Source organism: Hyperoodon ampullatus (assembly GCF_949752795.1).
Source record: "Hyperoodon ampullatus genome assembly, chromosome: 11".
NCBI lineage: Eukaryota > Metazoa > Chordata > Mammalia > Artiodactyla > Ziphiidae > Hyperoodon > Hyperoodon ampullatus.
The window spans coordinates 61,216,421-61,233,710 of record NC_136924.1 but is presented as its reverse complement, the minus strand read 5'-3'; the positions used below and the strand labels follow the sequence as shown (position 1 = coordinate 61,233,710).

The 17,290-nt window shown below is 49.1% G+C and overlaps 1 protein-coding gene across 2 annotated transcripts; it reads left to right on the top strand.

Moving 5' to 3' along the window:
• Positions 1-2,672: 2,672 nt before the first annotated feature.
• On the top strand, positions 2,673-17,228 carry DCTN2 (dynactin subunit 2; the record flags this gene model as incomplete). 2 transcript variants are annotated; one of them, XM_079714183.1, is made up of 14 exons in its annotated part: positions 2,673-2,777; positions 3,675-3,743; positions 12,170-12,266; positions 12,422-12,483; positions 12,816-12,914; positions 13,577-13,737; positions 13,929-14,079; positions 14,454-14,519; positions 14,728-14,766; positions 14,945-15,022; positions 15,112-15,183; positions 15,415-15,517; positions 15,634-15,725; positions 16,780-17,228. In XM_079714183.1, 14 exons carry the CDS (start codon positions 2,742-2,744, stop codon positions 16,864-16,866), a joined length of 1,212 nt encoding a protein of 403 aa, XP_079570309.1. In that variant the 3' UTR covers positions 16,867-17,228. The 2 variants fall into 2 exon arrangements, with proteins under 2 accessions (XP_079570309.1, XP_079570308.1); XM_079714182.1 differs by lacking the exons at positions 2,673-2,777; positions 3,675-3,743 and adding an exon at positions 9,639-9,818 and having other exon boundaries at positions 12,422-12,492.
• Positions 17,229-17,290: the final 62 nt, after the last annotated feature.

Here is a 17,290-nt window from a genome sequence, read left to right as displayed (position 1 = left end):
CCTTGCGCTGCAGCGCGGCGCTGCGGGCCTGGGCGGGGCGGCGATGGAGGAGCGGGGCGGGGCTTCCTTCGCTGGGGGCTGCCACTCCGCGGCGCCCACCGCCGAACCGCGGCACCTCTGCTCTTTTCTTGCCTCCTCTCCCCACCCCTAACCCTCGGAGATTATCTGGTCCTCACCCCATCCCCACCCCAGTCACTCACTGCGTCCCACCCCCTGGATCCCAGACCCGTCTGTCCCTCGCTCGGACTCCACCCCCCTGGAAGGGCTAAGGGATCCGAGGTGGGCCTGTCTACTGTCCGGGGAAGAGAGTCAATAGTGCTTACACCTCCTTTACTCCAAGGCGTCCTTCACCCCCATCACAGTCCTCTCTCCAAATTGGGAGCACACCTCTCCTCCCCTCTCCCCAGAACGCTCGCAAAGATTCCCAGCCCACTCAGCCTTCAAGGGCAGCTGCCTGCACCCCTATGGAGGTGGGGGTCCAGGTCCCATTTTTTCAGAGAGGAGGGTCAAGGGACGTCTGGCTCTTCCCTTCCCCTTCTACATCCAAAGGTGCACTCTACTCTCTCCCCAACATACACAATAGGTCCCCAGTTGGAAGGAAGAAAAACTCCTATTCTGGCCTATCAGAATTCAAAAGCAGGTAAAATTCTCATTTTTGCCTCATAGGTTGGGGCTGGGATGGAGGTGGGCAAGAGTAATTTTGCAAGAGAAAGGGAGTCAGAAAGCAGTGATGGAGGGGTGATGATGGCAGTGGGTAAGGCCAGAGGGGCTTTGAGAAAGGACTTCTAGAGCAGACATCTGCATTTGGGCTTCAGGCAGGTTTAGGCACCTATGTGAGTGTGTTTCCTGTCTCAGCACTGTTGGACAGAGTCCCAACACCCCAGCCCCTTTCTCAGGCCCTTCTGTTTCTCTCCCTTCCCTGGGAAAAAAAAAAAAGAGCCAAGGCTAGAGATTCTGTGTCCTTCCTCCCCTCAGGTCAGACTCCTGCTGCAGCCCCTGGACAGAACCACCTAGAAACTGGCCAGATTGATTTTTCTCCACGTCACAGGGCCTCTGCTGGCCAACAGAGTTAGACTGCAGGAGTTGAGGCTCTAGGCCAAGGGGAGGAGCAGGGTGATGGGAGACGAAGGGAGGAGGGGATGGAGGTTCTGCCTAGCAATTGCCTGGTAAGTGTCTAGGGTCACTTAGATACTATGAGGCAAGGAGGAGAGGAAGATGGCCTGGCCAGACGAGACCTAACCACTCGGGAGGCAGCTGAAGGGGTCTCCAAGTTGGACATTTACCCCTAACTCACCTCGAATCTTAAGGAAACTGAAGGAAAAGGGTTCAGCATAAGAAGCTGGATGGGAAGGCAGTAGGACTATGGAGAAAGAGGCTTGGGGAGGAGCCAGGAGAGGACACATAGAATGACAATGAGTTCCTATAAATTCAGAAATATAGGCATCTCTTCAGTCACTTGGTCTGGCACTATTTCTAATTGTTGCAGCATCCTGCAAGCTCGGGAAATAGCCCAACCTCAGGCGCCCAAGGGTTCCAGGATGGCATCCTTAGTGAAGGAGTTTCAAAATGCTAGTCCATAGAGGGTCACTGGTCAGAGAGAAAAGTTCATGTGTACGCATCCCTCCCCCCAAAAACCACCACACAATGTGGAATGTGGTAAGTTTTTTAATAAAGCTGGATTTGTTGTTTCAAAGGACTGTCTTTTATTCTGAGAGTACTGTATGTCCTTCCATACTTTTCTACTAAGTAATGATGGTAATAGTGGAGAGTAGGTTTTATTTTATCTTTTTAATGTACTTACTCGGCAAAATAAAAAGGTAGCAATACTATGCCTATCTTCAAAAAGGGTTTTTGTTGTTTTAATTGTATTGAACTGTGAAATTCTAAAGTCTGAAAACCATTAGTGAAGGGATTAGGAGCACAGAAGGTATTCAGACAGACATGGTGCTACCAAGTGCCTATTCTATTTGAGGTAGAATTGCCAGATTTGAAAAACAAGAACAGGAAGCCCAGTTAAATTTGAATTTCAGATGAAACACTAATAATTTGTGTGTGTTAGTATGTCCCATAGCGTATGGGACGTACTTATACTGAAAAGACTATTAGTTGTTTATCCGAAATTCACATTTAACTAGGTGCTCTTTCATTTACCTGACAGCCCTAACCTGAGAAGGTTACTTAACTTTCTCATTCCTAACATGACTAAATCTTTACTAAATTTTACTTGTTGTTATTGTTGTTTCGAAGCCCTGGCTGTGCCATAGCATGACTAGTTGTGTTATTTTTACCTAGTTATTTAATTTCTGGGAGTCCAAATTTATTCATCTGAAAAACAGGAATTATAAAAGCTCTTTCACAGACCCGACGTAAAAACGAAAGAAAATAAGTCGTACGAAGTTAACTCCCAAGGCGCGTTATTGTCCGTCACCCGCCCAAGCCGGATCGTCCAAGACTACATATCCCACAACCCCAGGCGGCGCTTCCCCGCCATTACGTCATTCCCAGGTCTCGTTCTCGCCAATCCCTGTCACTCCACGGGTGTGGTAGTGGGTTGTTCTCGCGACTTTTGCTTCACCCTTCCCCTGTACTAGTCCTGTCGCGAGACTTCCTACTCCTCCGCCTCCTCCGCCGCTCCCTTTGCGGCCGCCTTATCCTGGACTCGGACACAGCCTCTCCCCTACCCGAACACCGGCCCCGGCTCCACCGAGGCCCCGGTCCCCCAACCCCGCCTCGCCGCCACCATGGCGGACCCTAAATACGCCGACCTTCCCGGCATTGTGAGTACACGGCCGGCCCTGGCTCCCCAAGACCGCGCCCCCGACCTCCTAAGGACCCCCAACAGACAGCAACCCGCGACCCTTCCCGCCTGAAACCCCTCCTCGGCCCCGAGGGCTCCCGCCGCTAGCTCCCCGACCGGCCGCTGCACCCTCCGGACTCCTTCGACCCGACTGGGCCGGGCCGTGGGACGGCCTACAAGGCCCCTTTCCGCAGTCGCCGGTTTCTCGGCTCAGAAATCATCTCCAGGCACTTACCACTGTGCTCGAGTGCTTCTGCCATCCGTGTCAACACCACCCGTGTCTCCCCAAATCTTCCCATGAGCCCCCCACCCCCTCCCGAGACACACATACCGGACCATTTGGTGATGGCCTTCACCCTGGCAAGAGTGAAGAGGTTACCGTGACAGAACCCCTCTTGTGCCAGGTGGAGAACTATGTTCTCTGGGGAACCTCCTTCCCAAACCGCCCCCGCACAGGCCGGCATGTACCCTCCCTTTGTGCTGCCCTGCCTGCATTCTCGGGGTGGGGGTTGGGATAGGACCTTGGGTACTAAGGTCCTGAGTCACTCTCAGCCCTTGTGCCAGGCTAGTGTGTACAGGGCCTAATGATAGCTCCTCTTCTCCTGACATGAGTGCCGAGGACCCGCCCCGCTTCAGATTCAGGGTAACATCTTTGTCATCACTTAACGTTCACCATTAACCATCAGGTGTCCCCACTGTTATCCCCACCCCTCTGAGACATGGGAACTGACAGGCAGTTCACGGGGCAGGCGAAAGAAGGGGCGGAATCCTGGCGTCACAGCCTGCTTTCTCTGTTAACGTGTTCAAATGGAGTGGGGTCAAGGGTGTTGGTGGATGCTGGGTAGTAAGGTTGGGTGGTCACTGCTTCTACCTGCAGGCCAGGAACGAGCCAGATGTTTATGAAACCAGCGACCTGCCTGAGGATGATCAAGCGGAGTTTGATGCGGTAAGACTGTGTGCTGCCTCAGGACTCCTCTGGACTCTGACCTCTCTCCCCCAGGCAGGCCCTTTCCCTTTTCTAGTGAGCCACAGCAATAAGCGGGTATGCCAACCCAGCCTGGGTGGTATGTAGGTCGTAGGGCTTGCAAATGAGCAATGCCAGGAAGGAAAGTCAGGTCAGTGGAATTACAGCTAAGAGGCCTGGTACTTGGGCCTTTTAAATAAAATTGAAATATCTTAAAACAGGTTGGGGGCTAGTGACTTAGTTAGGGCTCTGGGTGCTAGTCCATGGTAATGAATCACGAATCCTGAGCACTTACAAACTGCTTGAGGTTAAGACCTAGGCCTTCTATTTCATAAAATATATTGCTCAGTACATGTTTGTTAGTATCCTAACAAGAGCTAGACTTTGAAGTATAGAGGAATACTCTTTTATGTGAATATACAGTATCCATTGGCCAAGGAGCAGGAAAATGAATTCGAGATTTTAGAAAGATAAGGAACCTGGTTAGGGCAAAACAAATTTGAGGAAGCACATAAATCTTTCATATCAGCAGAGGAGAGGCCCTGGTAGCGCTGTCAGATTCAAGAAGAACTCAAGAGGAAGGAATTAGTTATGGACACATTTTAACCATAAGGGAAACCACTTAGCATTATTTATTGAATGTGTACGTTCTCTGTTGATTTTTATGCAATACAGAGGAGGAAATGTCCCTGCCCTCAAAAATCACCCAGACTAATGGGGGAGTTAGGATACATGTAAGAAACATGAAAGAAAAAATTGAGTGAATGAAATCAACATTGTAAAAATTCTATATGTAAGTGCCAAGGAGAGCAAAGATCTATTAACATGTCTTACAGGATGTGTTTTAGGTTCTGTAATTTCCAAGGAGAGCTGGGCTAGGGTCACACTGATGGTGTGAGATCTCAATAAAGTTGTGACCAAGAGTCAGTGGGAACAGGCTCAGTATGTGTGTCTGTAAGTCCTGTGGTTATGTCTGTGGGGCTGGTTAGTTCTGGAGAATGCTGGTGGCTGGCTTATAATGTATGGCTTGGCGTACTCACTTATTCCTTATTTGATTTCCCCCACGTGGAAGTGGTTCCTACTTTGTGGGGAACACCTTCCCTGTTCCCTCTCAGAGTGGTGTGTTCCTTGTTGCTTCTGTACTTGCTGGCATGTCAGTCTGTCCCCCAAACTTGAGTATCTGGAGATAATGCAGATGTTGTCATTGCTCAGGACCTAGGTGTGGACCTGTCATTCTAAGAGGTATCTTCTTAGGGAGCAGTCTCTGACCTCAAAGGGCAGGAGTATGTATACCGAGGACTCCATTCTACTACCATAGTTCAGAGATTGTTCAACTCTGGCCTAGGCCTCTGCCTATAAAATATCAAGCCTTCATGGTGAGATAATGAGTGGAACTTTGTCCCTTTGTCGCTGGCTGTGATACAGACAGGTAATATCATAGCAGTCCCCTTGCCAAATGAAAAAATACATTGTAATTCTCCTTTTGAAGTTATGGGCTATCTCTTAATAAAAAGAACATGACCCTCATCCCAGGCATGGAAGAACTGAATGTGCAGCCCTGATTGGCTGTTCCTCCCTGCTGAGCCTGAGCAGCCTATTTTAGTAGCATCTAGTGGGGTGGCTGATGGGGAGAGCCCACCATAAGTGTTCATTTCCTGCAGCATGAAGCCCAGGATGCCAGTATAGAAGTATATAGGAACTGGATGGTAAATACAAGAGGAGCTAAGTTGCCTCCATCACCTAAGGCTCAGCTAAATGACTCTCCATCGCCAGGGAGGAGTAAATGGGGTGGGGAGACCTTCAGCTACTTCAAGAGCCCTGGCGGGAACGAGAGAGGCCTGAGATGTTTCCTGATGTCAGCTAATGTCTCTGGCCCCTGCATGTCCCTGTGGGCCTTAGGAGGGCAGCTTTCAGGAAGTCAGCTGAGTAATGGTTCTGCCACTGCTCTTAATACTGACGTATATGTGCAACTTGAGGAGCAGTGGGTTGTACTTAGACAATCCAGAAACCTCATTTCTGTGAGGCCTGGATTCTCACTAGCAGCCTGTCCCCTTCTCACTTACCTTCCCAAAACCTAGTACAGGTGACAGTGCACATCACCACTATTGTGGCTGAACCATGAGATTTCAGTCACCTTCTTCACTCCTGGCAAGAGCATGTTCTGCCTTAGTTTCCAGATTATTTTCAACTTTAATTTTATTAGTTTTTGAAGTAGGTAATATATGCACGTAGAACAAAAAGTGTCTCTTCCCACCGCTGCCTGCCACTGCTTAGTTCCATTCCCTGGAGACAACCAATATGACCGGCTTCGTATGGAACCTTTCAGGACAGTCTCCAGATTTTTATTTAAAGAAATAGTCAAGGGGTATTGACCCTCACTGTCTTTTCACTTCCTTTCTCATTGCTCCACTGTGGAAGAAATTGGGCTGCTGAAGGAAATAATATCCTATAATAGCCCCTAAAGATTGTAATTGCTAGTTTAACTTAAACATTAAAGTTTGCGATTCCCATAGTGGGGAGGATGGGGGAGGAAAGTAGTAGAAGGTTTTATTTTTGGTAAACATGATCCTGATTTTCCTGCTATCCCTTCAAAACAATTTTAGCAGGAACTAAAATATTCTAAAGTGAATGGGCCAGAAAACCGCCCAGTCTGGCTCTTTCCTCCTCGTTCTAGGAGGATCCCCTCTGCATTTCAGACACTCCTGGGTTGATTGGGGTGATGGGCTTTTTGGAAACTTTTCTTAAAATGTCTTGTCAGGAAAGCTAATTCCCAATTGGAATTTCCTCCCCCCTGGGCCCACAGCCTACCTTTGGGCCTGTGAGGCATTCTGCTCATGGCTTTTGAACTGCCGGAGCAAGGGGAGTAAATTTAGAAAACTCACTAGAAATAGGATTTAGTTCCTCCCTTTATGCTGTAACTATCCCTGATGCATTTGAAAGGGAAAAAGTGACTTAGCCTTAGTTTGGTGGGTCTGTGGCAGAGGCTTCAGTTCTCCAAAGGGTAGATAATGCTGAAAACTCCACCAGCCTGAGATGTGAAATAGTAGGTTCTTTTCCTTACAGTTTGGGATATCACATAGTATGCTTGATTGTGTTCATTGACTATTGGCGCACTTGAACTTATCTGAGTTTTTCCTAATGCTTCCCCCATCCTCCCTCCTCACCACCTTGCCTGGACACTAGTTTGCACAAGTAAGACCATTCGATGCTTCTTCTCTGCATGTTTTTTTCATTTGCCATCTTGCATGCAATGCTCTGTCACTGTGCTATTGTTGCAGCTAATTGTTTTAAATTCTAATGCATCTCTAGCTGGGTCACTAAGGGGCCTGCTGGCCTCATGGTTAAAGATCCTTAATCAAGGTTTAGAAGCACAACTATGATTCATGGATCATTGTCTCTTCCCCTTGTGAGGTGTGCAGAATACAACTGTCCAATGGAGGATGGGATAGAAACATGGAGACTAAGAATGCTTCTGGACATGAGGCATTTAAGAGCTGGAGTTGGAAGGGGGTTGCCTTTCTCCTCCACAGAGTGAAATGGAGTTAAGAGAAAGGGAGTGACTTTTAGCCATTCTGGACAAGGGTGGAGAACAAGGGGGACAGCAACAGTCTTCACTTCTTGGCTGTATGTGGATTATACCTGGTAAAAACCTCATTTTAATATTCCCCTATGCTAAGCCTTTAGAGAAAGGTAAATGGGATAGGAAAGGGGTGTTATATACATTTTTAGGGTACTAGCTTGGGTTCTTTGTGCTTTCGTGCGTCTTTCTGTTTCTGTACCCCTCCTTTAGAAATGGTTGGATGGTCAGCACTGTGTTGGTCCATCCTGGACAGTTTTATTCTACAGCACTATCCATCTCCCTTGTCATCATGGTTCCGAAGTGCCCCTGGCTGCGGTGTTGGCACAGAGCCTAACAGGCTCAGAGAGCAGCAGTGACCTCTTCCCGTGTCTGATCTGGAACCTCAGGTCTTGCCCTCTGAGGCATAGCCACTTAGCCAAACAACCCTGGGGCGTCTGGGAGGTTATTAGTGAGAGGGACTGGGAGTCCTGTACCAGGTAAACTGGTACCTGGGATCAGGGCACTTAGAATTTTCTAATCAAGTTGGCTGGTGTAATAGGTTCCCATGGTGACCATTACTACTCCAGGTTACAGAAATTATCCCTAAAATCTCATTTCCCAACCCACGCACAGCTCAGACCTGGAGGTGATATATACTATTTACAAACAAATATACCACTTTTCCTTTTTTTGATTTTCTTTCCTCCCCCATTCTGCTTGTTCCTCATGATTTGAAGTTGAACTTATGGCCCATTGTCCTCTCTTTTTCCTTGAGTTTTTCTCAAGCTGGTTTTAGCTTGGTGAGGCAAGTAAGAGAAAGGTATAGTGTGTGTGCCTCCCCTTGTGTGTTTGCATGTGTGCACCTGTGAGTGCTTACACCCACTCTGCAGAGACATCCCAGCCTAGACCACAGGACCTGGATCCACCTCTACCCTGAGCTGAAAGAGGAGTCTCGGCTGGGCTGGACTCTGGCATGAGACAGGGGAATGGCGAGGTTGAAGTTCAGATGTATCTAGCTGAAATCTCTGGAGCAGGATGCAGTTGTTTTTGTCCCATCATGTGTTTTCATATACATATAACCATCCTCGACTTCCCACACTTCTGTCTACTCATCAGTAGAGATCCTGGAAAGGCTGTGCATACAGCTTGATTTCCTCTCCTGGCAGTTCTTTACCAGTCTTGCCTGGAAGTGGAGCCTTGTCTACGTGGCCTGGACTAAAATACAGCCTCTTTGAGATACTCTCACCTTTCCCCCTTGTGTACCCTCCAACCCCTGTGAACCTTGTGAACGGAGGGTTGAAGAAATATGTTCTGCGCATGTCTGGTAGCTGTGAATCTTGGTGTCTTTTGGACTCTCTGTGCTAGCACATCATGGCAGAATTGCTCTGGACCCCTCAGAGCTGTAGGGTGAGTTCCCAACCACTCAGGATGGGTATAAACACACCAGACTACACGAGGGACCAGGATTTGCCCAGCCTCTCCTCTGGCAACAGAGAATGAGGATGGGGCTTCAATTAGGTACTTCGTATTTCCTTAAACTCACCATCTGTACCTGACATATTTTGTTCTGCTTAACATAAAGTCATATCAAACCACCCACATGAGCACCCTCATTATGACTGATTCTGCCATCCAAATGCCTAATTCTTCAAAACTAGAGAAACCGAGAGATAAGAAGACTTGAGCCATGAACTCCCCCTTGAGAATCATGGACCTTCAATCAGCTACAGGTTCTCAGAATATCTTCACAGCCTCTGCTTCACATTCTGCCGTTTCTACAGCTTCCCCTCCATCTCAGCCTTCTCTCCCCCCACTTTCCTCTTCCATGCCACCAGCTTGCAACATCTAACTACTAGTTCTCAGATGATCCTGAATTGCTGCTGTTAATGGCAAAGTTTCATGACATCCTCACCACCAGAGAGGAAAGGGTCCCAAGCTCTTCTTTCTCTTGGGGTATGTGGTGACCCCAGCTGAAATTTCTTGGCCCCAAAATTTTGCTAGGCTCCCCTGGGCCCTGTGGTGCAGTATGTTTGAAGACTATCATGTAGTGCATGTGACAATTTGCTAATAACAATTTTGTCTTTTTTTTCCCTCCCTCACCCCCATGTCCCCACTCCCTTTCCTTTTAACTCTTTTGATTTTCTCACCTCTGGGGAAACCACAAGGAGCTGGTAAGAAGCCTGACCTTTCATGTGCTTTTTAACGGGGTGTGCTATGATGGGCAGTTGTTTCTCTGTCCTTTTATCTCTACTAAATCTTTTGTCCCTCTATTCAGCCCCAGCCCCAGCCGACCTTTTCCCATCTCACGAATCACTGTAATGACACTACCTCCAGCCCATGCCCCCAGATCTCCGAGGCACTGGCGGAGTAGGTGCCACCGGAGGGCTAAAGTATGCTGTCGACCTGAGTCTCCGGGGCCACACCCTCGGAGAGGCTCCAAGAGGATGCCAGCGTCGGGCAGCCCTTCTGACTCAGGACGTGCTCCTGCAGCAGGAATAGTGAGATGAAAGCACTGACCATCCCTGCTACCATCCCAGAACCTCTGAGACTCACGCTCTGTTTGTTGACCCTTTCTTATTCCACACCTTCCCTACTTAGGAAAGTAAATAAGAAAGTAGGTTCTCATCTGCATAGTGCCTGGCTTATAATAAGGGCTTAACAAAATGGTAGCTGTGATTAATTTCTTTCCTTGGTCTGTAGACTATGCCTCCCAAAGAGGTTTTTTTTTCTACCTCGTTGGCCTTGATCGGGACACTCCCAGGAGGAGAGGCATATTCTTGAGGGGAACTTGAGAGGGTGATGTTCTTTCCTGAACATGAGGCCTCAGACAAACACTTTTTAGAGGCCAGAGACCACACAATTATTTGGCCAGTGTGTGCTCTGGCCATAACATTTCAGAGAAAATTAAGGAGAGACTAATTTGGGACCCAGTTGTTTCTTCCCCTAGGCACTTGCATATGGGACATCGAACCCTTTTATTTTCCCTTAATCTTTAGCTCTTGCCCCTCTGCCTAGCACTTCCCTGAAGAAGAGGTAAAGGTCGAAGTTGATATTTTCTCCTCACCCCCCTCCTCCCTTATTTATAAAGCTGCCACTCACACTGGTTCCTTCTGTAATAGCAGAGCAGAGATGAAGGACGGAGCTTGTGTCTGCTGCTCTTTCTCCATGTCTCTCCATCATAACTGCTCCCCCACCAATCAACCCCTACTACACACACGCAGACAGAGACTCTCAATCGTGGATACGTATTAGAATGACCTGGGTAGCTTTTAAACTGGCCTACTACCCTGGCCCTACCCCAGAACAATTAAATCAGAATCTACAGAGGTGAACCCAGGCCTCGCCCCCGCCCCCCACCCCCCGCCTTTTCTAGGTGATTCTGTTGTGCAGCCAGGGTTGAGAATCATTGCTCTGGCTAAAGGAGGGAAGACTCTCTTTGCCTTCCTCCTGTGGAAGGTGGAGATGTCCACCCCAACAGAAAAGGATTCCTGGTCTCCTTCCACTTCCTTCAGTAACATAATGAGACCTGTCGGACTGCTGACAATTGAAGGAGAGACATGCAGTCTGGAGGGCGTGGTCTTGGTGTAGTTATTAGAATCTGAATAGCTAATAGATACCGAGTAAGGAGGGAACCTTTCTGCGTCAATTTCTAGGGTGAAATCTCTTTCACTTTCTTTACCACATCCCCTCTTTATGGAAGAGCTTCAGTGCTTGAGAAACAGCAGAAGGGTCAGGGAGAAGAGGCAGGTACTGCAGCTTCCCTGAAAAGATCCTGTGCTATCTCCATTTCAGGACTTACACGTGGCCTTTGCCCATGGGTACTCTTGGCAAACAGATACAGCTTATGCTTGTTGCTTCTAAGATGTCCCTTAAAAAATAATACAGTGGGCTTCCCTGGTGGTTGAGAGTCCGCCTGCCGATGCAGGGGACACGGGTTCATGCCCCGGTCCGGGAAGATCCCACATGCTGCGGAGCGGCTGGGCCCGTGAGCCATGGCCGCTGAGCCTGCGCGTCCGGAGCCTGTGCTCCGCAACGGGAGAGGCCACAACAGTGAGAGGCCCGCGTACCACAAAAAATAATAATAATAATAATAATACAGCAAGGAACTTCCCTGGCACTCCAGTGGTTAAGACTCCACGCTTCCAATGCAGGGGACATGGGTTCAATCCCTGGTTGGGGAACTAAGATCCCATGTGCCGCGTGGTGCGGCCAAAAAATTAAAAAGCATTTGCCTCTTCTCTGTATCCCCTGAATTCCCTGACTTCACGGCAGCCTGGAAACAAGGCTTCTGGTCAGGCCTTCTGCCAACCTTCCCTTTGTATCTAAGAGCTGGCATCTTCCCTTCAGCAGCTATGAAAGTCCTGATATTCACTCTCAGAGTTAGTAGCTTGATTGTCTCCTCTTTCCCTCCAGCAAGGATGGGAAGTTAGCTTGAAAATAGACTTCCTCAGCAGCAAGGAAATTTACTTTTAGGAGGGGGAGGTTAAAAGAAGTCAAGTTGATTTCTTGCCCTGAATGCATGGTGTGTGCCAGATAACTGGGAGGGCCCAGTTGGATTGGGGAAGGGGAGGGGATAGGGAGGCTTATGTACAGAATGGGCTGGGAGGTTATGCTGCCTCTGTTGCGAGTTGAATCAGGGTGTTAATATTTATACAACTGAGACTCCAAGTTTACCAGGAAGCTTTCATTTCCTAGGTTGAACCTGGGTCTGTAGCTTGGAGTGGAGCCGCCCTTCTTTCCCCTTGGGAAAGTACGGCCCAGTCTCCTAATGGTTTGGGGATTTTGTGGGGTCCGGGAAGTTCGAGGGTGGGAATGAGTCTGCCCCGGTCTGAACTACCTGTTCCTGCAGGAGGAGCTGACGAGTACAAGTGTGGAGCACATCATTGTCAATCCCAATGCTGCCTATGACAAGTTCAAAGACAAGAGAGTGGGAACAAAGGGACTTGGTGAGACCCTGTTGGAAACTGGATGGGGAAGCCTGACCTCAGGCCTTAACTGACTTTTGCTTTGGGCTGTCTTATGGAAGCCCTCACAGTCATCTGAGACCATGGCTGCCGTGGGTCTTGATCAGGCCCTCAATTCCATCTTCTTTTCTTGGCAGATTTCTCAGATCGAATTGGAAAAACCAAAAGAACGGGATATGAATCTGGAGAATATGAGATGGTTTGTTGTGTGTGTGTTGATGGGAATGGTGCAGCAGTCCTATCCAGCGGGCATTTAAGAGAGAGATCAAGGGACATAGTTGGGATTCCAAGTTTCTCTCTGGTTGGGGGCCCTGAGGAACCCAGCAGGATGCAGTTGAGGATGCTTTGTCCCCCTGCTGTTTGCTCTGGAGAGTCTCCAGGCCTCCAGCTATCTCCAGTTCTCCTGTACTAGGATGATGTGGATTCTGAGTTGGGTATGATACACTTACAAACTAGGCCTGGGGTTTGGACAAATTCTTGAGGTTCCCTCTACTGGGAGGTGTAACATCACCATCTGTGCTTGCTCTCCAGCTTGGAGAGGGTCTGGGAGTGAAGGAGACACCCCAGCAAAAGTACCAGAGACTGCTGCATGAGGTCCAAGAGCTGATGACTGAAGTTGAGAAAATCAAGGTAACTATAAACTCTTCTCCCCTCTCTGCTATGACTTACATAGCGGAGGAAGACCTCCCAGCAGGAGGAGAAAGCTTCCCTAAGCTCCTGGATAAGGGGGCTGAGGTTTTCAGAGTTTAGAAATGCACATGAATTTATATTCAGTGCTATAGGTGGGTAAGGACCATCCCAGTGACTTTCAGCCACCGCTATTTTTTTTTTATAAATTTATTTTTATTTATTTATTTTTGGCTGCGTTGGGTCTTTGTTGCTGCACACAGGCTTTCTCTAGTTACAGTGAGCAGGGGCTACTCTTCGTTGCGGTGCGCAGGCTTCTCATTGCGGTGGCTTCTCTTGTTGTGGAGCATGGGCTCTAGGCGCCCGGGCTTCAGTAGTTGTGGCACACAGGCTCAGTAGTTGTGGGACATGGGCTCAGTAGTTGTGGCTCGCGGGCTCTAGAGCACAGGCTCAGTAGTTGTCGCGCGTGGGCTTAGTTGCTCCGCGACATGTGGGATCTTCCTGGACCAGGGCTCGAACCTAGATCCCCTGCATTGGCAGGCGGATTCTTAACCACTGCACCGCCAGGGAAGTCCTCAGCCACAGCTATTTTTAAGGGTCTTGATCTATTTTTTTTCCTTGACTCACTCTTGCCACCCCTCACTGTCTGTTTGTTTTCATACCAGACGACAGTGAAGGAGTCAGCCACTGAGGAGAAGCTGACCCCCGTGGTGCTGGCTAAACAGCTGGCAGCCCTGAAGCAGCAGCTGGTTGCTTCCCATCTGGAGAAGCTGCTGGGACCAGATGCCGCAATCAACCTTACTGACCCCGATGGAGCTCTGGCTAAGTGGGTGCCAGACTTCGTTGGGAAATCATTGGTGATTGGGGTGTAGGGGGACTCAGCCAGGTACTGACAGGGATACGAAGGGGAGAAGTGGCCTAGCTGTTCCTTAATGCTGACTGTGAGGCAGAAATGACAGTGACTGGGCTAACCCACATCCTTCAAGTCATGATATTATTTCTGGTTTCCTGACCCAGGCGCCTACTGCTGCAGCTGGAAGCAACAAAGAACAGCAAAGGGACTGGTTCAGGGGGAAAGACCACTAGTGGGACACCCCCAGATAGCAGCCTTGTCACTTATGAACTACATTCTCGGCCTGAGCAGGACAAGTTCTCTCAAGCTGCCAAAGTATGTATGTATGTATGTATGTGTGTATGTATGTATATATGTATGTATGTATGTATGTAATGTTGGTTGAGGGGCCGGGGAGATGTGGCTCTAGAGACTTTCCTGCCTCCCTCCAAGGGATCACATCTGGGGAGAGGGTGCTGGGAATGCTTGATTCCTCTTGATGTCTCATTCTCCGTGTTTGCCTCACCGTCTACTTTCAGTGAAGACTTTAAGATTGTGACTAGGGATGTGTTCCAGGGAAAGAAGTCCCTTGGCAGAGCGGTGGGGAGAGGGTAGGGGAGTGGTAAGCAGACAAGCAAAGAGCAGGATCTTACCTCCCACTGCAGCAGCAGGGAGGTGGATGGCAAATCTCCCCTCCTTCCTCCCCCTAGGTGGCAGAACTCGAGAAGCGCCTGGCAGAGCTGGAAGCAGCTGTACGCTGTGATCAGGATGCTCAGGTCAGGTGCTCTCCTATACCTAGTCTAACCCGCATATCCTGCGCCCTGAGGTCCACAGCATTCCACAGAATCCTGGGAGGAGTCAGGAAAGGGCTCCAGTTACAGGATCAGCCAGGGGTTGCCCACTAGAACCAGAAAGGATGGGGGAAGGTGGTAATCACATGGAGAGATAAGAACCACTGACCTCTTTCCTGCTTTTCCCCATCAGAATCCCCTTTCTGCAGGTCTGCAGGGAGGCTGCCTTATGGTGAGTGTAAAAGGAACTGGAGTGTTTGGATTACAGAGGAGATATCGGGATTGGGTTTGCTTGGAACATTGGTTTTGGATCTGTAGCTCTTTATTAATTACCTCCAGTGGAATGTGGGGTGGCCTTTTCTGGTCTGATTCTTCCCCTTCATGAAGTTTGTCCTAACCCCCGCCCCCAGGAGACTGTAGAGCTGTTGCAAGCAAAGGTGAGCGCCCTGGACCTTGCAGTTCTGGACCAAGTGGAGGCTCGTCTACAGGTATTAAGTGAGGGGCAAACTGGATTACAGGTAGCTTGGGACTCTGGAAGCCCTAGATGCCCTATCAACCTTAAAATCTGTGCTTTCAGAGTGTCCTGGGAAAAGTGAATGAGATTGCCAAGCATAAAGCTGCTGTAGAGGATGCAGATGCACAAAGCAAGGTCAGAAAGTTACCTTTCCTCCATCTTCATACCCTTTCCTGCTCCCTTATGTACTCTTCTGGTGGTTAAGAGCAAAGCATGAGAGCACTGAATCCTCAGGTCCCTGTCTTCATAAGCTCTTAATAGCTGAGAAAAGGCAGTGCTTCCCTCTTGCGCCACCAAGTTGACCTTTCCAACCTTAGTGGTCAGTGTGTACTTCGCTGAAGGTTGGCCACTGTCTTGTCCCTCCAGGTGCACCAGCTGTATGAAACCATACAGCGCTGGAGCCCGCTCGCCTCCACCCTTCCTGAGCTGGTGCAGAGACTTGTCACCATCAGGCAGCTGCATGAACAAGGTGGGAGGCCAGCTTCCAGGGGTGCTAAGAGGAATTAGAAAGCGGGCAGCTTTTGTCCCCTTCCCTCTGGTCTTGGATTCTAACGCCACACATACCGTTCTGACCTTCTTTCATAGCCATGCAGTTTGGTCAGCTTATGACACACTTGGATACCACACAGCAGATGATCGCTTGTTCCCTCAAGGACAGCGCCACCCTCTTGACCCAGGTGTGTGCCCCTTTATTGGTCGGCTACTCCCCTTCCCCAGCACACACAGGCTAGGTTCTCCAGCTTCATCTCCACAGGGTTCTGCCTTAGCCCATTTGGTGGCATGGTGGTATGGCAGGGGCTTGGTTTGAGTCTCCATACTGTTTCTGAATGGTTGTGGGACGTTTGACAACTTATTTAATCTATGAACCTCCATCTTACCATCTGGAAAATTATACCTACCTCAGAGTTGTATGGATTAGGTGAAATAATATGAGTGAATTGTTAAGAGTTCAGTAAACCTCAGTTTTTCCTGTAAAACCTACCCCTTCACTCTGTAGTCACAGCTTAGTTTTACCCTCCCTGGGTCCTCAACCAGATGCTTTTGAGCACAGCACATCAGATGGAACATGGGCTTTGAAATCAGGAGCTGGGCTCCCACCTGGTTCTGCCACTTCCTTCCTGATGCTGGGCAGTGAGCCTCGCCTCTTTCTTCATTCTCTTAGCAGTGCCCAGCACATAGCGAGTCCTCGGTTTCTGTTGGGGGCACTGTTCTCAGAGCTGGGAGAAGCACTGAAGTTGTCTTGTATCACAGGAGCATCAAGATAAATTTAAGTGCTTGGTATACGTTCTTCCTCCGGAGCAGTTTTCTAAAACTGGACCTGTGAAACCCTCATGTCAACAAAATCTTACTTGTTCCTCATTACATAAAACAGATAAAAGAGCCGTTCTGGTTAAAGTCAGGACGGGAATTCTTAAGAAGCCTGCCTGCTTGGCAGACTCTGCGCTAGGTCCACGGTATTCCAGGGTAGCCTGGAAACTGGTGCAGTAACCTTCCCGCTCTTTTTCTTTTTCCGTTTTTCTTTTTTTTTAATTTGGTCACGCCGCGTGGCTTGTGGGATCTTAGTTCCCCAACCAGGGATCAAACCCGGGCCCCGGCAGTGAAAGCGCTGAGTCCTAACCACTGGACCACCAGGGAATTCCCCTCCATTTCTCTCTTGTCTTCTGTAAGAGAATTTCTTCAGGTAAGCACCCGAACCTGACAAAGAGTAAAATAGCTCTGTCACTTCTCTAGGTGCAGACAACGATGCGTGATAACCTGTCCACAGTTGAGCGGAACTTTGCCAACATTGATGAACGGATGAAGAAACTGGGAAAGTGAGCACCTTTGGGAGATGGAGAACAGGGGTAATCCCTACCCCTTTGAACTCCGTTAACACCTTACACAGGGTTTCCCCTTAATCATAACTCTCACATCCCATCTGACACTGGGGGCAAGGGGTTCTTCTTGCATGTGGGGCTTACACCCCTCCTCTGAAGAGTAGTGGAACCTGAGGGATATTAGATGGTGGTCTCCCCTCAGGCCACGGGGATGAGGACGTGGGCCCAGCCACATGCCAGCTCCTGTCCAATATTGCTTTGCCTGGTGTGGGGACGGATTGGATCCTGTCCTCCAGCACAGCTTCTGTGACTGATTGTAATACTGTACAACTGTTTCTGACCATTAAATGCTGTTGTACTCTGTGTGGCCTCTGCTGTTTCCTGGGGAAGAGGCAGCACTAGAGAGATAGACATTCACAGTGTAA